A 21,270-nucleotide genomic window follows, 5' to 3' on the forward strand; every position below is an offset into this window, starting at 1 on the left:
CAAACATAGTTGTCTCACTGAGTTCACAGATTCTGCGCGTGTGTGTGTGTGTCTGTGTGTGTGCAGAGTTATAGTACCTTTTCTGTCACAGTTCTTGCACATTCAATGAGTTCTCTCTTTGTGAAAGTGTCTGATGGACAGATCTGCAAAGCTCCAGCCTTCTGCACGAGGACAACACAGCCATGGCCCAACTCTTGCACACGCGTCTTTATCTGGAACCCAATCTGCACAACCCATAGAACAGGAGTGAGATAGTGCCTCTAATCTGCAATACCACTGTCATCCAAAAGACTGTGTGTGTGTGTGGGCGTATGTATGTGTGTGTGCGTGTGCGTGTGTGCACATGTGTACAGGTGTGTTTGTGTTACCTCTTCAGGCTCCGCTGTAGCAGCTGCTAAGCGTCCCTGTACTGCCAGTTGACTGTAGTCAGCAGTGACCTGAGAAGCCAAGCTACCCAGCTCCTCTGGAGCACTTACTGATTTAGTCATCTGGGAGGGAGGGGAGGAGAGAGAGTAAGCACCCATGAATTGTTTCATTGCTGTTTCATTTTAAAATAAACCTGCCTGAATCACTCACCATCTCCTGTGCTGTGACAGCAATGGCCTTAGAGTATTTCACCATAATGGTCTGATAATCCACAAATGAGCCCTCTGGTTCAGACGGGGTCCCCTCACTCAACTACAGGAGAGGGAGGGAGAGAGAGAGAGAGAGAAATAATAGAACAGTCTCAGTGCAGGCAGCTGTGTGCATTAACCATTAATTGGAGTCTGATGTCTGGTTAATGATGATAATGATCATTATAGCTTGTGTGCATCTGTGTGACATTCACAATGTCTAAGTATAGATCAGTAATTATACTTAATAGCGAACTGCTATCCAAACCCATAAATTCTGTGAGCTGATAAATGAGGGGCATTCTGACATACATACATATACACGCACACATTATATATATATATATATATATATATATATATATATATATATATATACACACACACACACACATTTGCACACATACGCATACACAGATACACAGACCCTCTGTAGCTGTCACTCCTGGTGTCAACACCCACCTTGCCCATGGCCTCAGTGATGGAATCCACCATGCCTCCAACCAGCCCGACCTCACTGGCAGCTTCGTTCAGTGTCAGTGTGATGTCATCCACTGCCTCCCTCATCAACTGGGCAGCCTCCGCTATGGCATCATGAGTATGAGTTGCCTTCACGCATACAGGAAGAGAGAACAGGAAAACACTTTACCTCACAATGCCCATATAACACAGGAATACTATTATATACTGACTATTACACTATTACACTATTTATGAGACATCCTACACATCTGAGTGTGTGCAAGAGAGAAATTGTGGAACTGCTATGAAAGCCTTGCCTTGGGGTTTCCTCCACCCTCCTTGGCTGCGTACAGCATCTGTAGGGCGGATTCGGCGAGAGTCTTGGTCTGGTCAAGGAAGGCCATCTGCTGCTGGTGGTCAAGAAGCTTGGAGGCCATGCCCACTGATGCTGTGACCAGAGGCTCAAAGTAACTGGCCAGCTGAGTGACCTGAGGGTCACAGTCAGGGTTAAGGTTTATGGTCAGAAATTTCCAGCTTAAAGTAAATCAAGCAAGGGTAAGAAAAGTTGGGATGGAGCTAAGGAACAACCAAGGAAATTCACCTTGTGTCCAAGTTGTGCAGCCTCTCCTCTGGCCGCTGTGGAGATAGGTTCAATCAGGTGACCAACCTCCTGAACGGAAGATGTCAACTGCTCCTGCAAAGCCTGATCAGAAAGTGGTAGCCATAAGCTTCTCTGAACATAAATTCTACCCGAAGGCATCAGAGACTATATGAACTATGATCCATGTACTGTCATCACATGACTGACTAGAGAACGTTAACAACTCAAAGACCAGCTTATCAAAGTGTATGTGTAATGAAAGATGTGATTACAGGCAGGAAACTGATGATATCTGTATTTAGACACAGCTGATCTGTAGAGCATTTGTGATGCATACCTCTAAGGAAATGTCATCTCGGCTCGGCAAATTCTGGCTGACAGCTGCCAGTGAAGCCTGCTCAATGTCTCTGATACATCTATTAATGATGTCTATGGAGGCATCACATTCTCTCTGGCCAGGAGCCTTATCTCTGAAAAGACCACAAACACAATTGAACACTGCCACTCAGGCCACAGATTAAACACATGAACATATCTGGTTAAATGTATGCGTTACTTTTAACAATGTAGTTACAGTACCTGATAGCAGTGATGAGATTCTTGATTGAGTCAGACACGGTGCGCGAGTGGCTAGCAAGAATGGACCAGGTGGGTGGGTCTTTTGGGTTCATGACCAATGAGCGAGCAGTTTTTAGGAGTTCAGTAGAGCTATCCAGCATGGAGCGTGCTGACTGGATGATGGGTGCTTGAGCAGCAGAGCCCTAAATACCAAAGAGCATGGTAACTATGGAGAAATCAACCTGAGGAAAGCACAGTTAACCTATTTTATCATTTTCACTGGTCTCTTTCCTTACTCATGTTAGCCAGCACAGTGCTGAAATAGGAAGCTAATGCGTCAGGTAAAACACAAAGAAGAACTATTTCTCAAATGTAAACACACACACACACACACACGCACGCACACAAACAGAGTACCTCACTGCTGATTTGAGCAGGTACACTAGCAAATTCTGGATTGGAAGCAAAGGTGGTCAGGTTCTCTACAGCCTCGATGAGTGGTGCTGTGGCTAGACGACATTTCTCACGATTTTCCTCTGAGAAATCTCCATCAAGAGTCTAGAGAGAGAGAGAGAGAACGAGAGAGAGAACGAGAGAGAGAAAGCAAGAGAGAGAGAGAGAGAGAGAGAAAGAGTGCAGTGATAAGAAGAGAAGGTTTTGTGTTTATCTCAGTTTAAACCTCAAAATTACTTTGAGGAGGGAACTGCATGGTCTCACTTTGATGGTTTTAACCAGATTGGCTGTACTGTTGGCCACCTCTTTGGCGGACTGGACAAAGTGACGCTTAGCCACTGGATTGGCGGTCTTAGAGGAAGCCAGGCGGCACGCATTACAAAGTGCTGAGGTGTGCTTAGCTACAATAGTAGCTGCAGAGAGCACCTGAAAAACACAAACAAAAAGATACATATATAAATGTACAAGCAAAGCTCTTAACACATCAACATATGGGTTCCTGAACTGATGTACAGAAATTATGAAATGCTTGCAGCTGTGCATACTTATGTATGGCATAAGTAGTTGCACTGAATGTCTACTGTAACAGACTAAAGCTCACCTGAGAGGGGCTGCTGTCTGGATCTACAAGGTTCTGGCATGCCATCTGTATTGCCTGGTTGGCCCGAGCAAACTGGACTGGATCGACCAAACCCTGATAACCTGCTTGGCTGTTGGGGTCGGACACACCCACCAGATAAGCAGCCTGTGGACAAGTTAGATGTCAGTCATCAGTAACCAAAGTGGACACATATTTGACAGTAGACATATTGGACATGGATACTTAAAACATTTAGCATGAAAAAGCTTATAACAAGGACATGAACACAGGTTTGATGGCCTAAGAAAGTCATGAAATAAGTGGGCTACAATGCTTTTGAATCTGATTGTCCTGTTTAAGGTTATAGTGGATGACTGTGTGAAACAGAGTATGACTGGTTGATTGTGGGGGGGTGGGAAATGACTGGTTTAGTGTGAAGAATGAGACAAATGACTGGTGGTAACTTACCTGTCCAGCTGCCTCAGTGAGTCCACACAGAGCTTTAGAGGCCACACCCACACACTCTCCAAATGCTGGAACATCTCCTATTTTACAGTTATTAGAGATTCCAGCCATGGACTCACCCAGCACCTGTGTATGCACACACAGACACACACAGACACACATACACACACACAGACACACACACACACACAGACACACACAGACACACACAGACACACACGCACACAGACACACACACAGACACACACACACACAAACAAAACAGAAGAGAGATGAAGACAGGAGGCAAGATTGTCAAATATTCAAAGGAAAGAAAACTTGGTCTTTACACCACACATACATGACCATAAAACAGCACTATTAAAAACATGAGAGAAAGAAATCTGTAAAAATAATTATTTATGTGAAGTGTATATTGGAAGCCCATGTGTCACAATGGTGGAACTGTTCATACCTTTGAGTTTTCCATGACACTCTCAATGCAGTCAAAGTATGAGAGATCGTTGACTGACTCATTAGGGTTGTCCAACAGTCCTCTTACTGCCTAAAAACACACAAACACATTTTTATGAGTAAGGAATACATTTCTGTGGTGAGGACATCATTGTGGTGGTGTGTCATTATGAGGTACCTCCAGCTCTCTCAGAGCATTATCACATTCCCTTTGGCCTGGGGCATGTTGAGTACACATGGTGATCAGCTGGTTTATACTATCAGTCACCGATCTGAAACAAACAGAGAAAGTCTTAAAACATCCGCACACACACACTTGCACATGCACACACGCACACACACACACGCACGCACATATAGCTGTACCCTGGAGAACAGTACCTGGCTGCAGCAGCAAGCAGGTTCTTGGCATTGCCAGCTGCAGGGTCCACTGACAGAGACTTAGCTGCAAGAAGCAGTTTACTGGAGGCCATGGAAATGTTCCTCAGGTTCCCAATGACCTGGATCTGGTCATCTTTACTCTACAACGACAAATGACGTCTTCTCAGACACAGCTGTGCATTGAACGTCTTCCCATTACATTTGCCACATTCTTAAGTATGCCACAAAATTTCATCATTATTACAAACACACACACACACACAAAAAACATTTTTTACTCCTTTTGGAAATAGACAGCAAGGAGGCAGAGCAGCAAATTGTGAGAAAAATGTTGCCACAGCTGTTCAAATTTAAGTACACCTCGCTGATCATTAAGGAAACTGATAGATATCACCGCAGTCCAATACTAACAGGAGAATATGCCAACTTACTTGTGTGTGTCCAGCCATCTCAATACCAGCGTCCAGAAACTCATCAAAGTCCTGGCTGAATTTACCAGAGGCATCGGCCAGTTGGCTGCTGTTTCCCCTGGAGGCATGAACCACATCGCCAGCCGACTGGTTCAGATCAGCGGCTGTCTGGTTCAGATCACTCTGGGCTTCTTGGAATGACTTACTGCAGGGGGGCAGCTGGACAAGGTTGTTAAAGAAAAGTAAATATGTATGTACTGCAGGTGCACTGGATGGGTACATCTATTTTTTTTTTTTTTAAACAGGGTGAGAGATTTCCGGCCTGGCTGGCAAAGATGGTGTTTGAACTTGTACATCAACATGAGTATAGAAAACAAAGGATTTCTAATAAACGGGGAAATCTTTTGAATTGCAGAATGCTTACTGGCTTAACGAGTTTCATTAAAATCAACAGCAAAAAGCAGATATCTTGCATCAAATAGTCCTTAGTTCTTAGATGTTTCAGAAAAAACTTGGTTGAACTAAAAATCCCCAATACACGAAAAAGACAGAGATGATTGTCTTAGTCAGATAGAGTTACATTCCTTTTTCTCATAATGTTTTCCCAAAAATGTCTGTATTATTTCAACATCTTTTCCACAGTCTGTAACTCACCGTCTCTACAAGGAGTTTTTTACTGGCTTCTCCGATGCTCTTTAGTGCCATGTCAACATCTTTCTGCCCTGGCAGACAGTTGACACACGCATTCAGAGAGTGAGACACAGTCTTCGCTACCTGACGCCAAGAAAGAGAAAGAGGTGTCACTACCATGACAGCTTCAATGCAATGGAGTAGGGACAAAACTGCTACTATATAAAAAAGTGAACATTTTTATCCTTAATGATGAAGATACAATCCTAATTTAGTGAAATCTAATTTAGTGTGGGAGTAGGTCGTAGTGAGTATGAAGACCCACCACTCTGAATATAGTTGTGATAAGCAACAGATGCCCCTAATTTGCTCTCTTGTCTTTGATATTTGTAAACTTTCTGAATATTAGACAGACAAACTCTCTTCTCTGGCAACCTGAACTGCTTTCTCACCTGTGCTAGTCTTTGTTGCCTGTCGGCATCTCCTGGAGCAATGAGAGCCTCCTTGGCTTCAGAGATTAACATAGCTGAACCCTCCATGACTTCAGAAGCCGAATCCAACATGGCTGTGGCAGACTCAGGGTCAGAGGTCGCAGCAGCCACGCCTCTTGCAGCCTGTGCAAGAGTTTTCAGGGCTTGGGCAGTCTCTCTGGCAGCCACACCTGTATGGGCAAAAACTTTTCTTATCTTTGTAAACACTCTGATGTGTACAGTAACTTCTCTGTCTTAGCATGTTAGATAGGAACCCTCTTGTCGCTCAGTAGTGTATCCCGGTACCAGTTATAAACCAAATTTCTTTTCTCCGAAATGCGTTTGTTGTAAGCTTCAGTTAGATGGTTTGAAATGAGAGTATGTCCTTTCATAATATTTACCAGTATAGTGCTCGTTGCCCTGAGCAGCACAGGTTAGCAGCTGAGCCATGGATGAACCCACTGATTTGGATGTGCTTCCAACATCCTGAGCACATTTCTCCAGCTGCATGACAAATACACATACACAGCCAGTCAGCTGAATAAGGTAAACATTTTCTCCACAAATCACGGAAAGGTAGATAGGACATGAAATGAGACATATAAACTTGAATGTGTGTCGAATCTTATGTCACTGACTGTTTCTCCGGGGAGAGGTTTGAGCTGTCCCTCTGCGGATGCCTGTTTTGCATCCTGGAGTTCATTTCTCAGGGTCTCCACTGCTGTAAGAGCAGAGTCTATTTCCATAGGGCCACAGGCCTCGTGAGCCTAAACAAACACAACACACACATGTAACAAGACATGCTGTCTTTATGTTACATATTACAATACACTGCACAGCATCCATGGTCCACTTTAACAATCTCTACATCTTGACTTCATAAGATAATGTGTCAGCTTAATACATCCACGCTTTGCACATAATTTTCTACCAAGCAATTTTTCTTGAGTTGTTTAGTCATTTAAGGGGAATATGAAATGGCCTTTAAAAGGCCTTTAAACTCTCAGGAAGTGTTGCAGAGTATGAGCAGCTTCTGTTTGTGAAGCTAAAAAAAAACATTACAAATCTAATCTTTTCAGTGAATCTATACCTTGAGAGAAAGGCAGCGTTTTTTTTCTTTTGTTGTTGTTTTTTCAGAACATTTCCAATAACGTTTAAGAGAAGATATGAGAAGGAACTGTCACCTTCTGCGCGGCAGTACGAAGCTCTGCCAAGCTGGTTGCCAGGTTCTTGGCACACTGCCCGAGCTGCATGGCCGCCGCTTGATCCGCCACCGTGGGAACCGAAGACTTTGCAGACGTCACCATTTTACTGCCAGGCTTTTAGGAAGGAGCATTGATAAAGAGACATTGTCACACAGTGCTTGTCTCAGTAAAGCATTCATCAGGCTTCATAGCTCCTCTTTATTTGATTATAACTGGGCTGTTTGAAATGGACTGCTGTAATAAGAGCAGCAGCTGATACCTGGAGGAAGTTCTCACTGGCAATAATGAGAGCCAACTGTGCACTCCCATCATCAGGCTGTCCCTGACTGCCCCTAACTCCCTGCACCAGTTGTGGAATATGGTCTGCCACAGCCTGAAAGACAGTCAAACACAATCAGTCCTGTTACACATCACGGTGACACACACACACACATAGGTAGAGTATACACCCTACCCATCTCACTGTGCATCACCTGGGACATACAGTCAGGTATGGTAACGTAACACATATCACTCTATATACAGCCCACCACACCTTCTGCATTAAATGTGGAATATGATATAAACATCAGTGAACACCACATGTACACATATAAACATACACATGTTCTTTGTGCATATATACTGAAATACCACCTTGCAGCTCTGCACCAGTTGCTGGTGGGCAGCCGTGTTCTTGTTGGAGGCTGCTGCATTCTGGGCTGCAGCGATGGTTTGAGTGGCAGCTGCAGCAGCTTGCTTGGCGGCATTCTGGGAAAACATTCCACACAAACAACAGAGCACATGGACAGGCATTAGAACATACAGTACCAGAAGTCATTGATACTCAGAGGAACTATTTAGGACCATCTGTCTTCTGTCAGTAATAATTTGCTTTCTTTGAACCCTCCACCGATGGTTCCAGCTAATCAATGTTTAATCCCATTATCCATCTGTGGTGGTACAGCTAATTTCTCTAAACTATACACACATACGTGTGAGGAGTAACACTTTACAGTGGCGTATACATTCAGACAGTCACAACCCTTAGCTCAGTGGACTAACCTCCAATCTGTTGATGAGTTTTTTCTTAATGGCATTTTGTGCTGCAGCGTTGGTGGCAACACGAAGTCCCTCTGCAGCTTCACGCAACTTCTGCTGCTGGTCTTCGTTCTCAGGGTATGCCGCTGCACCCTACACACACACACACACACACACACACACACACACACACACACACAGGCACAGAAAACTGATTTATTTTCAACTGGATATTATTGTAAAAAGGAACAGACCCCAATTCAATGACCAGTCAGAAATAATTAAATTCTGATTCAACTTGTTTTCTTCTCTGCCAGGGATAACACACTCTCCTTAAGCAGTGCCATTAAATCCTTACCTCATCCTTCAACCAAAGCATTCATCTCATATCAATCTACTCACCCAAGCGCTATAAATCTTCCCCCCCTCCACCTCACTTTCTTTCCCACACAATAATTTCTCACTCATTCGCTTAATTAAAACAAACCAATACCATTACGAGCTAGTGCTGTTTACTGTTTTTTTCCCTGTTGCCATGGTGATTAGGTACACCAGATCCTCTAAGTAAATTAAGGTCCATGAGAGAAGCATGGAGCACTGCCAGAGTCATCTCATCAGTCAGACATGAGGTGAACATCTGCTGATAATTCATGTTCTGAGCACTATAACTCTACCCAAAGGGCCCCATCGCACGTTCACATCATCTTAGATCAAATACCAAATACCAAACTGTAATCTTAAGCTCTAACATGAACATGTTTAAACTGAAGTCGGACGATACAATGAGACATGAGCCTACCTTTGCAGCCTCCACCATTCGTGCCGTAGCATCAGCAAGTAGCTTGGCGGCAGCCAGAAGTTTCTTAGAGTTATCCACGTCGATCTCAACCTCTGCATCTGACCTCATTGCGTTCACCAGATCAGAGGTTGCCTGGGCCAGCACACGTGCCTGTCGAACCATCTCACCTGCAATATAGAGAAAGAATCACTAGTAACTTAACCAGTCACTTTACTTTGAAAACCAACAAGCAGAACACAACAAGCAGAGTTCAACAAAAAGCTGCTGACAAAAACAAAAATCTCACCAAGAGAGAAAGGGAGAGAAAGGTAGATAGACATAGGGCCCTTTAATGCTTTAGATTCATATTTAGAACAGGTAAACATATGTTTTTTTTTTTTTGTCTGACCTGCATCCCCCATGGAGCAGAATATGCTCTCTGTGACGGTCATAATGGTGTCTGTGGCTTGGTCGTAGCGTCCGATTGGCTCCCCTCGCATGGTGTAATTTCTGACGTGTGTCAGGAGGTCGCTGAGCGCCTGGGTCACGACACTTGCAGCAGCACTGACCGCCTTCAGCAGTTCCTCGTCGTTAGTGGCTGACAGACACGCCTTGACACAGCCTTCCACTGAGCGGTCGACCAGTTTTCCTGCCTCAATCAATTGCTCCTGACACACTGGGGAACTGATGGTAGGGCTAACAACCTGGGAATGATGGAGAGGTGTCAGTATAATACACACACACACAAATGGCTTGTAGTTGGAGCAAATTTGCGAACGTGAGCAAGGTACCTTCGCACAGGCAACAAGTTGTGAGGTGGAGAGGGCACACTGGGTTGCTGCAGCGATGACCCTGTTCTGTAAAACCGTATCCTCAGAGACCTGGGCCACATTCTTAGCCTTCAGGACCATCATTGCTGCTGCATTGGCTACAGCTTTTGCTAAGTTCATCAGAACATCCTGAAACACACATACATACAATAAGAAACACAGCCAGCTAAAATGATCAACGATATATGAAGACGAGGGGGTGACGGGGATGGCAGCGTACTTGGAATCTCTCATCCGTCTCATTCTCTCCAATCTGTCGCAGCAGGTCACCACTGGCCTGACCAATACTGCCCGCTGCTGTCAGCACTGTCTGCCGAGGCTACGGAAATCCCAGAAAAAAAACACACACACACACACACAGTTACAACACAGACACTAAAATAACATTACCACGAGCAAAAACCACACCAAGTCTGTAAAATTCTCGCAAGAGAAGCAAATGTAAGTAAACATTAACTCCAAGCAAAATAGTTTGGTAAAGCCAACAGAGGTATCTCACCTCTCCAGAAGAGGGCTCCACGGCTTTCAACAAGTCAGATACAGCTCCGGTTAGTGTTCTAGCTGCCCGCATCAGATCCTGCCCGCTGCCCACCTCATCCTCCATTAGTGCAGCAAGCAGCTTCACCCCCTTCGACATCTCCGTCAGGTTGGAGGAGATAGTGGTGATGGCACAGCCTACTGCGGTGTAGTCTGTGTCTGTGGGGTCACCTAAAAACATGTGCAGGAAACCAATTTAACTGACTGATCCACTTTCCCCTTAGCCTGTACAGTTAAACAGTGACAGCTTTTACCTGCAGTGAGATTGACCACAGAGGCAGTTCCTGCAGTGATGGCATCCACCTGAGAGTGGATCTCATGCTTCGACTCATCCACTTTGTTCTGGATCCAAACCCGTGAGGCCTGATGCAAACAGACAGAACTGTTTAGATCACCGCATTAGTGAAAAACGTGTGCGTGTGTGTACACGTGCAAGAAAGAGAACTCTTACCATGTCCTGTCCCAGTGGAGGCAGGTCGTCTGCTTCCTCAAGATCTGCCTGTACCTGCTGTACTGCCTGCATACTGGTGTTAATGGTTCCCACTAAGGCCTGCTGGGCTGCACTCTGACAAAACATTTAAAAACAATTTGAGTTTTAAACAACAGGGAAACTGATTCTGGTCAATAAAGCAAGGAGCATGGAATAATCTTTTATAGTAACGTAACAAATGAATTACTCAAGTGTGCATGTGCTCACCAGTGGCGGCATATGGCCACGGTGCATTTGGCCAGTGGTGATTTGTTGCTGGGCAGAGGGCATGGTGCCCAAGTTCAGTGTCTCTGGCCCAACGGCACCAGACCTCAACACACCCGGCAGAGCCACAGAACCATGTTCAGCACGGCCCACACGGTTAAACTGCTGCTGCAGAATAGTGGACCTTAGGGGAGACATTTTAGAGAAATAGTGTGAGAGAGTGGTGGGAATAAGCAAGAAAAGAATATATAGAGAGAAAGGGGGGGAAAAAAAAACAAGAGAAAAAACAAGAGCTGTTCGGTAAAGTACTCCGGAGGACTATATTCTGTATGATCCTGCTCAGCCAAGAGATTCAGCGCAGTGTAGCGCTAACACATTTTCTAAACTGCGACTGTGTAAAGCCACCTGCACGGCCCCAGCCCCAGGCTCAACACTCAAACAGACACAGAAACAAGGCCAAGAATGGAGGGCAGGGAGGAAGGCCACCTGTGATATGTAAGCAGAGCTTGATTGAGATAAAGTCTGTTAATACACGCCGTATGAGGGGATGGAGATAAGGCTGTACGATTTCCTCTGCCATCTGTCATTTCATTCCCTCTGGTCAACAACCACTATCTGATCAAGGATGTGCTTTCAGCATTAATTGGCAGCAAATTGGTAAAATAAGAAAGGAAATGAGGTTGTTACTATTACTGGGACTAGAAATCCATGTGTGAAGTGTGTATAGATCTAATGTAACCTGGCTGTGTGTTTTGGATCATACTAAATTACGTATATCAACTATAGGAAATGAACTGGTATACTGCGTGTGTGAGTTTATGGCGTGTGCTGACATACAGTACCTCTTCGGTGAGACTGATTCCTCGAGCATTGTGGCCTCCTCATCTCCCTCCAGGCCAAAGCGATCCTTACTCTGCTTCTATAGAATCAAGACCCAGGCATTTGCTTTATATACAGAAACACTTCCATATGTTCCCTATCAACATGGTTTTCATTTCAGACACAAAGCCTTTTATTCATATCGAAAATAGCATCTCCGTGAATATACAGATGAATATATAGGTTGACTGTTTGTGTTGTGACTCTACAGATCGGCAGTTATGGACTTGTTCAGGCTTAGAGATGGGTGCTTTATGGCTAACCTTCTTCAGAATAATGTCAATGTAACCAGCTATGAGCTGTGAAATCTGCTCTCCCTCAGTGGTTTGGACAGAGTAATAGCTTTCCTGATACTCCCCAAAATCCTGTGTAGAGAAACAAAAACCCAATGAAAAAGGCATCAACCCATAACACATATTCAGAGCAAATTTTCAACAGTGGGAATGATCTAATTTTAGAACATTTGCTGATTGCTTTGCCCTTTAACCTTCCATTTGGGATTTGGATTCTGGAAAAGATTTCAGTTTTATTTTAGCTGGTTTTTTGCCACTGGAACAATTTTTCAGAAAACCGACCGTAATATGGTTCAGACACAATCATAGCCAACGAGGACACAGGGCGTAGGCGTGTAAGACACACACAGAAACACACATGTATACGGACACTTTAGATGAGTACCAGAGTGAAGCTCTTGGGTGAAGCTGCCCATCTCTTCACAGTAGTCAGAGGCCACTCTTGCACCACGTCTTTGGTTTTCTCATCCACACGCATCACTGACTCTTTGGTTATACCCAGCAAACGTGGGACCAATTTATTCTTACTTTTCATCTTCTCCTGATTAAAAAAAAAACACATGAGAGCAGAGAAAAAAGGTTCAGACAAACAACTCAATATGGACATAGCCAGGATATGAGCTCTACAGGGCATTGTCCACTTGGGGCCCTGGAAGTCTTTACAAATAGTTGGAATAATGCCTTTTTTCCAACTTGTAATTATTATTTCTAACCCATTTAAATGACCAAATAAAAGAGGCAGTAAATGAAAGAGGGGGTAAAATGTTCTTGAGGGCTGCCTGCAGGCACAAGTGCGCCAAACAGGCTTTAGAACAACCTCATTATGTAAAGCTATGCAATTTTTAATCTTGTATTAGCTGCTAGTGCAGTACCATGTGTGTATTGTTATAGAGAGAAGATTAAAAAAAAAAAAAAAAACAGAAGCATACAATGTCAATAAAAACAACAAAAAAAAAACTTCATGTCTTTGGCTCAGGCTATTCCTACATCACACACACACACTCACACACACACACACACACACACACACACACACACAAATTTGCTCCACTTTACTGCTCAGGTGGACTGAAGTAATCCCATGAGGGCTATGGAGCAGTGCCATCCAGCACACAGAGAGACTAGAATTCCTGTCTGGAGGTGGTTTGGCACAAACAGAAAAACAAAAAAATGGACAGAAAGAAAGAGACCTTCTCCCTAATACATTTCATAAAGGCTACAGTCAAGCAAGAGGGAGGACACACTCACTCTACCTTCACCAGGAAGAAGGAGACTCCATATGTTCTGAGTGACCTAGCCAGTTTCACATATTTGACTTTGGCTTCAATCTCAGTCATCTCTCCACAAGTTTTATGCTCCTGCAGGATTTCACACAAAATCATTACAGTGAATAACTCATTCAGGCAGAACAACCCAATTAGTGTACAAATCACTTGTTCGTACAAAGCATTACATGCTTGATAAGCATAGTTACAGAAAGGACACTCTGGGCACAAAATACATTGTCTATTTTCAGCCATGGACTTCAAAAACTAGACGCACCTGAAAGATTTTTTTCTCTGCTCCTCTCTGCTTAATGTATTCTTTAGGAAGGAACTCCTTCAGGCTGGAAAAATAAAACAACTGCTGAATTACAAAAACTTCCAATCAGTTTTGCCAAATTAGGACAATGTTATATAAAAAAAAAAATCATTCAGAGTACCGATCATTTGGAGACCCCACACTGTGAAAATTCCTAAACATTACCACTATAACACAAATAATAATTCAGAATGAATAAACATAAAAGCGTATTCACACTTGATTATGCTGTGTTTGTTGTATTTAAGTGAAATGACTTCATTATTTTGGCAACTGAAATGACTCATCTACACTTGCGAGTTCTAAAACGCAGGTTGACGATAGGGATGTGGCCGACTTACTCCAGGAATCCAGCCTTGTGTTTGTGTTCGATATGAGGGCCAAACTGGATCTGTGCCTGAATACCTCCAAACTCACACGCCTTATCAAACGACACAGGGTGAGATCCATTAAGGATGTCATCTCGGGCCTGTTAAAGAGAGAGGACACGTGGTTGGGTGCACCCACACACAACGCTATATTTCTCGAGAGACACCGAGTTTCAAAGCCATGGTGAAACTGGTGACTGGGATATTGATTTTTCTTTTCTGTGTGTATGGCTTTTGTAAAAGTATATTCACTGAAACTGAACAGTATGGGTTCAGTTATAAAGTCAGAACGTATGATTGGACTGTAGGATTAAGGTGTAGGACAGTGAACTGCAGTAGAGGAAGAGAACTACAGGAGAACTCATTAACAAACTGCTTCTGTAATCATTTCCACAAGTACTTACAACTGGATAAAAAGTAATAACTGAATAAGCTATTAGGTTGTGACTTGATAACGTAGAAACGATTGATTCAGTTCATTAAAGAATATGTGTGCTCCCTTATACTTCATTGCTGATTTTAATAGTCTCAGAAAACTAACAGCGATTCATCCCTTCCATAAAACGCACCACAAAAGTCCAAGCTCATTGTGCTGTGAATAGAGTGCGACAGTAAGGACAGCGGAGACCTGACCTGCACGTAGAGCAGGTTGAGCTGCACAGGGTCTCGAGAGTCCACGTTCTGATCCGAGTAGAAGAACTTTCGTCTCAGCAGGAGCGTCTCGCTCTCATCCACACCCTGCTCTCTGAACGTACGACCATGGTCCAACCAGTTCACTGTCAGAGAGAGAGAGAGAGAGAGAGAGAAAGTGAAAGAGAGAGAGAAAAACAGAAAGAGACAGTTAATTTATTACCCTCCAGCAGAATAAGAGGTTCTGCTGAGGCTGTGCGAGTTAGGATTTAGAAGCGTCTCACAGTCATCATCTGTGTGCAATTTGGCTTTAAGTTTCTCCATCTTCCTCTCCTCCCTGAGTAGCGTTCTGTCTTTCTTTAGAGTACCAGTCCCTTCATCCTTCTTCTCCTCCACCACTTCCTGGATCAAAGAATATTCTTCATAGTTTGTGATTCCTGAAATAAAAAAAAATAGACGACCGCCTGGTAAAGAAGCTAAGTCTCTCTGTGTCTTTATGGACTGACTGCGTATGCGTGTGAGAGAAAGGGAGGAAACTGCTGGTGTGAGGTCTCTGTCAAAGACCTGTGTAAAAGTGGGTCATCCAAGGTTTGTTTGGATCTGTGGTGCAATGAATTGTCATATTTTTCAGTCAGTAAAATACATAACCAATGTCAAAGAAATGTTTAACAAAGTAACAAATATACCTATTCTACTGCAGATAGTCACCAGCAACTCTCCCACAGTTTTAGAATCATCCACCATAATGGTCTTCACAGCACCATCCAACATCTTAATCTTCTGTGGCCTCAGCTTTTTCTTGTATTCCAGAATATCCTGAAAGAAAAAGACAGAGAGAGAGATAACAAACATATGTTACACCCCCCCCCCCCCCCCCCCCCCCCCCCCCCCCCAAAAGAGCTTCGTTTGACTCTGTTGAATTCATCTGGCGTGGATTCTTTTTATAAATAAAAAGATGTGCAAACCTTTTCAATCATTTTTAAAGCTCAGGCTTCCTATTTATTTATCGAAACCATCCAGCCATTTCATCTGTCACACTCAGACAAACACAAACTCATCTTTCTGAGGGAGAACATAAACACTGCCTAGTAACCTGTGCACTTATCCTTCACACACGGATGAGCAATCTGGGAGTCTGGACACACACTATGCTCTAATCATCCGTCAGTCACACGGATGAGCAATCTGGGAGTCTGAACACACACAATGCTCTAATCATCCGTCAGTCTTCCCACACCATATGAAGAAAACATTTAGCCTGTGTGTGGGAGCTTTACCCCATTTCTCAGCATGTAGTAATCCAAGGTTCTTCCTGATTCCAGCCAGATGCCTTTCCTTGGGTCCTCGTCGGACAGAAAGAGTCCGTATTCTGAAGCTGAAACACATACAACAGACCGTTCACCTCACACTCACATCACTCCTGTGAAAAAGCATTTACACCCTTAAACAAAAGAATGTATAGTATTGTCAATAAAAACCTCAAATACACTTAAGAGTCTACCCCTTTTAAGACTGTGGGACATCTTTTCTACTGTTCACAAATTTCTACAAACATTTGTACATTAATACTGTGCAGCACAAACATGAACATCATCGTCTATAATGACAATAAACGTAATACTGAAATGTTTGCAAACACGCATGCATAATGACGACAGACATAGTCATTTAGACTAGTCTAATAGATGTCTGCTGGACCCAGTTACCATGTTTACATGACTATCGTTTAACAAACAAATATCTCTGACTGTGTATTTGGCCAAATTAAATCTCCTGTCAGTGCCACTTAACCACACAGTATGTAACCATACAGTACCAATATACTGCATAAAAGATTCACTGTTTATTCATGGTGTAGGTAAATTGTGAGCAGGGGCAGTTGTGAGAGGTCATGTAACGTCACTGACCCTGTCCAGTCTGAGCCTCTGGTACTCTCTCTCTGATCACTCTACATGCATCATACACAGCAGTGGCCGGCTCAAACTGCATAGTCTTCACCACGTTGCACTGCCGCACGCATATCTTCAGAGACAGCGCCACCATCCTGCCTGCTGAGGAGCTACAAACACTCGGCACCTGTTGGAAAAGGGGGAGAAAAGAGAAAGGATGAAAGAAGACACAAATGTGTACCATGTGTTTGCCTGTAGAAAATAAGGTAATGTATGTTACAAAGCCAGTAATTCCTAAATGAACAACAGTGCCTCTTTTGAACAAATCCTCTGGATGAAACAGAGTAGATCTGTAGTGCTGGACTAAAACCACGATGTGCACAGGACACAGTGTGGCAGAGAACAGCACAGGAAAAGTGCCTGACGTACTGACCTCAATCTCAAATAAAACTATGACCTGCACTTCTAGAGAGAAAAAGAGAGATAAACAGGGAGAAAGAACCATATCTGTGTGTGTGTGTGTGTGTGTGTGTGTGAGTTAAGGGGGCCACAGGTTTCACTGTATGTTTAGGACAGATTGTGCCCTTCAGCATGAAATGTCATTTCAGCTAATGCTATCTTACAGTGTGTGTTTGTATTTCTGTACCTCATCCAAATTCAGTGAGTGAGCTTTTCTCCCTACTTTTGCAAAGTGTGTCTCTCCTTCTCACACACGCACAGAACTCATTAGTTAAGATAGTGTAGTCTGCACAATTCCTCTTAGCAGAATATCAACCTCGCAGATTTCATTAACTTGGTATCTGGAATCTTGCAGTCTGTGTGGCAAACACTGCCACACTCTCCCTCTTTTTCTATTTCATACCAATAAACACACTGTCACACACAAACACACTGTCACTCACACAACACTCACTAAAAACTAATTATCAAAATCAGAAAAGCAGTTACAACACTCACCAGAGTACATTTCACCCATTTTGGGAGAACAGCACATAAAATGCTGCCACAGTAATGACTAGACCTGGGAAAAACTCATTCTGTAAACTACAGCCACTTTAAAACTCTTAAACAGAGTCTAAAGTCTATTGCCACTTAGAAACCAGAACAAACTAAGACATTAGAGTAAGTATCTGACATGGGTATGCACAGTTGCAGGCTGAGGCTAATCTTGTCTTATGCCTATGTGCTGTACTATATGACCTTACATAGTTGGCACTGGTTTGAACGATGTTGGCACAGGACGGGAATCTGTTCCAGTCAAAGGGCAGGAGGTTTTCTTGCTGCTTGTTATGTTAAACTCTATCTCTGTTTGTCCAGGCTAAACACCTGGAATCACAGGACAACCTGCTCAGCTCACTGTCTAAAAACTCAGAGAGAACAACCCAGTGAGGCTGCGACAGACTGATTTTATTTAAAGGAAGACAGTCCCAGGGAAAATACCATTCGTGGCAAGATAGAGAAAACTCTCGTCAATGACACAAGTTAAGAAAATGCTTTACACTGATCAGTCTCTGCTGAGTAGCTTCATCCATCTATGCCAAGGTTTCCGATAAGTAATACTACCCAAATACTAATACGAAAAAAATGAGTGATATCTCAGTCTCATAAGGAACTTTGTCATTTAAATAACTTAAAATGAAGTGACCAGCTGCGTAATCAATGAATGACACATACAAAACACATTTCTCATATCACCTTTTTAAAATGACTCCATGTATGAGCTTAGACTTGGCTCCTCAATATGGATACTCAAGAAATATGAGAGCAGTCTGTTGTAAAGATTTCATAAGTACTGCAGAAACTTTCTGGTTGAGGACACTTAAGGTATTGTATAGTTAAGTGATACTATAGCTCTAATGCAACATTTTAAATTCATGTTATCATACTCATGTCTTGTGAAGAATGTGTGGTTTAGATGCTAGGGGAGAGAAGACGGAAACACAATTTTATATGTTATCCATGTTTGATTTCTACAAGCTCCTCTTCTAGTCTCTGCGATTAGAAAAAGACATCACCACCCGTGACTTACTAATAGACCTTTTCAATACACAAACTCAGGTTGCTAGGGAACCCAGGAAGGCAAGCTGTGCTCAGCTGGTCAAGCATGACTTACCAAGCATGTCCCAAACTCCTCTAGATAACAGAGAGATATTTATAACCATGGCAACAGGACAAAAGAGCTCATTAATGCAATTAAACTCTCATCAAAGGCTAGAAGGTACATGCAGTTATGAAAAATAACATTCAAGAAGGTTAATGGAATTTTAGTTAGATTGCTCTTGAGTGCTTTGGTATGCCATTTAAGATTTTATATATTAACTTCAAGTGGAATGATTATTTTTTATACATTCATTTGAAGTGACTAGATCTTTTTTGAGATTAGATCTGAACAGGATCATCTTGTCCTTGCTATAACCGCATTTCTATTTCAACAAAATGCGCTCTGCAGAGGTAAGATGAGGTTCTGTGCTCATTAATACAATGCTCTGGAGTATTCTTCTGAAAACTTTGCAGTTCCTCTTTTGGGGTACAGCACATTATCATGCTGGAGTGCACCAAGACACACCTGAGCAAAATCATTATTTCAACTGGGTCTTACAAAATGTTACAGCAGGGACCAACTTGGAAAGGCCTAGCACAGAAAATGATTTTCACTCTTTTCTCTGAAACACACGCTCATTCAGTGATAACAGTGGTTGTTCTGGATGCCATCCAGGTTCACTAACATGACTTTGAACCTGACGTTTCCATGCTGTCGGTTAAGAGCTACACAACACTCCCAGAATGCTTCTGACAACTCATAACTAATCATTTGACTTCCCACCAGAAGTTAGATATTCTGATCCACTGCTGATCCAAATCAGTAGGAAGAAGGAAAAAGTAATCATTATCCATCCATACTGAGAGATCTACAGAGGCTTCCATAGGTCCCTCAAACTGAAGCCAAATAAAAGCATTTTCAGAATGACTAGAGCTGATCAAAGTAATAAGGGTATCCATGGACAGGTTCATGCGCAGGGGGACTCCTGTTGGAGTTCTTTACTCATGTAAGTGTAAGATGTGTATGCATAGATGTGCGTATGACTTACGTACCGTAAAGCTGAGGCTTACACAGCCCTGGATGTCTGCAGATCTTCAGAGCTGTAGAGAGACAGAGAGACAATGGTAAGACAAACAAACAGTGCAATGATACAGAATGACAAATATGGAAATCTCTCAGTGGCAGCTGGTGGCAAGGAGTCCAAGTATTAGTTTGGGTCTCAGGGTTCCCATTGGTCGTGTGGTTAACATGGAAACTTAAGAACACAACAAAGTACACAACAAACAAACTCAACATTCCATTGGTTTACTGATGTTTGGAGAGTGGGCCAGTTACTTGGGCCAGTGGGCCATCTGTCTAGGAATAATATAAAAGGAAACTCTTTTGTTACATTTTTTTATGCAGCAAAAAAACTGAAAACTAATATTAGTGAACTTTTGTGGCAAGCATAAAGTGACAAGGGTTTAATAAACCATCAGACTCCAAAGTTCCTTTCTGATCAAATACAGACAGACAAGATAAATACTGAAATACAGAGAATGAAATCACATGAAAGATTTATGCACCGTGACATCTACTCAACAGGCCTTTTGATGGTGGTTTACATGTTTTCACACTGGTTTTAATATAGGCCTACTAATCAGAAACAGAGACCAATCTCATTTAAAGATGATTTAAGAACTGCTTGTAGTCAAACTCTGCTTTTTAGTGAGCTGATGCCACATAGATTACAAAAACTTAGCAAAGTACATTCTGCAAGTATAAAACCCAGCCTAATGCCAAATACTCCCTTATAATCTTTCTCTTTAGTCCAAAGAGAGTCCCTGTCTTTTTAATTCTCTCCATCTATTCCATTTGCCCCCTTCCATACTCACATGTACCGTTTCTGTTTGTCTATGAATGTGTGTTGAAAAGGCAGCAGTCTCTGTGCTGATATTACTTTGAAGCAAGGTCAATGGATTGAGTGTAGCAGGGAAAGGTCTGTGTACTCTTTCTATAAACAGGATCACAACTGATGGACTTATGGATTGACGATTCAGTAAAAAAACATGCTAACACATCTAGCTACACAGAAATTGTTTCCCGGTACAGACCGTGGGCTAAAACTGGACAAACTGTCTGTTCCATTAGTTCTGAGCTGATAAACACAAAATGGTTGTGGAATGAGTTTCACATGGTCTGTTTGGGAATATTTCACATTTAACCTGACTAACATCTGGTAACCTTTGTTTGTCCTGGGATTTATAACAATGGTCAGTTTTCACTGGATTCCCTTTTCAATAGACACCAAACAGCAAAATGTGACCAACCCCTCACCGCGAACTCCTAAATTAAATCACCCGTTTCCTATAAATGTTCTCCTCAGTAAATGGCACTTAAAAGAAACACACACACACAAAGAAAAACTTATTTGAACTTTGAACACTGAATGAAGTCACAAGCAAATCG

The 21,270-nt window shown here is 42.8% G+C and overlaps 1 protein-coding gene across 1 annotated transcript in view; it reads right to left on the reverse strand.

The window, feature by feature from the left end:
- The window catches only part of tln2a (talin 2a), a 36,083-nt gene that overhangs the window by 9,952 nt on the left and 4,861 nt on the right, over positions 1-21,270 (reverse strand). The window contains exons 2-45 of the mRNA XM_030764697.1: positions 19,875-19,922; positions 16,800-16,968; positions 16,170-16,267; positions 15,579-15,708; positions 15,177-15,329; positions 14,896-15,038; positions 14,236-14,363; positions 13,856-13,919; positions 13,567-13,671; positions 12,699-12,854; positions 12,284-12,385; positions 11,984-12,060; positions 11,145-11,325; positions 10,899-11,012; positions 10,702-10,810; positions 10,410-10,618; positions 10,131-10,229; positions 9,872-10,039; positions 9,490-9,784; positions 9,102-9,268; positions 8,327-8,455; positions 7,919-8,032; positions 7,542-7,655; positions 7,262-7,396; positions 6,716-6,844; positions 6,479-6,581; positions 6,060-6,268; positions 5,632-5,751; positions 4,999-5,196; positions 4,568-4,707; positions 4,365-4,458; positions 4,188-4,277; positions 3,737-3,859; positions 3,290-3,433; positions 2,953-3,114; positions 2,653-2,793; positions 2,257-2,438; positions 2,015-2,147; positions 1,678-1,779; positions 1,394-1,564; positions 1,077-1,223; positions 577-678; positions 369-488; positions 78-224 (exon numbers count right to left, since the gene is read on the reverse strand). Of these exons, the coding sequence (XP_030620557.1) occupies positions 78-224; positions 369-488; positions 577-678; positions 1,077-1,223; positions 1,394-1,564; positions 1,678-1,779; positions 2,015-2,147; positions 2,257-2,438; positions 2,653-2,793; positions 2,953-3,114; positions 3,290-3,433; positions 3,737-3,859; positions 4,188-4,277; positions 4,365-4,458; positions 4,568-4,707; positions 4,999-5,196; positions 5,632-5,751; positions 6,060-6,268; positions 6,479-6,581; positions 6,716-6,844; positions 7,262-7,396; positions 7,542-7,655; positions 7,919-8,032; positions 8,327-8,455; positions 9,102-9,268; positions 9,490-9,784; positions 9,872-10,039; positions 10,131-10,229; positions 10,410-10,618; positions 10,702-10,810; positions 10,899-11,012; positions 11,145-11,325; positions 11,984-12,060; positions 12,284-12,385; positions 12,699-12,854; positions 13,567-13,671; positions 13,856-13,919; positions 14,236-14,363; positions 14,896-15,038; positions 15,177-15,329; positions 15,579-15,708; positions 16,170-16,267; positions 16,800-16,935 (5,883 nt within the window). The 5' untranslated portion in view covers positions 16,936-16,968; positions 19,875-19,922. The remainder of the gene's footprint in view (positions 1-77; positions 225-368; positions 489-576; positions 679-1,076; positions 1,224-1,393; positions 1,565-1,677; positions 1,780-2,014; positions 2,148-2,256; positions 2,439-2,652; positions 2,794-2,952; positions 3,115-3,289; positions 3,434-3,736; positions 3,860-4,187; positions 4,278-4,364; positions 4,459-4,567; positions 4,708-4,998; positions 5,197-5,631; positions 5,752-6,059; positions 6,269-6,478; positions 6,582-6,715; positions 6,845-7,261; positions 7,397-7,541; positions 7,656-7,918; positions 8,033-8,326; positions 8,456-9,101; positions 9,269-9,489; positions 9,785-9,871; positions 10,040-10,130; positions 10,230-10,409; positions 10,619-10,701; positions 10,811-10,898; positions 11,013-11,144; positions 11,326-11,983; positions 12,061-12,283; positions 12,386-12,698; positions 12,855-13,566; positions 13,672-13,855; positions 13,920-14,235; positions 14,364-14,895; positions 15,039-15,176; positions 15,330-15,578; positions 15,709-16,169; positions 16,268-16,799; positions 16,969-19,874; positions 19,923-21,270) is intronic.

The sequence above is a fragment of the Chanos chanos genome, chromosome 2 (assembly GCF_902362185.1).
Source record: "Chanos chanos chromosome 2, fChaCha1.1, whole genome shotgun sequence".
Taxonomy (NCBI): domain Eukaryota; kingdom Metazoa; phylum Chordata; class Actinopteri; order Gonorynchiformes; family Chanidae; genus Chanos; species Chanos chanos.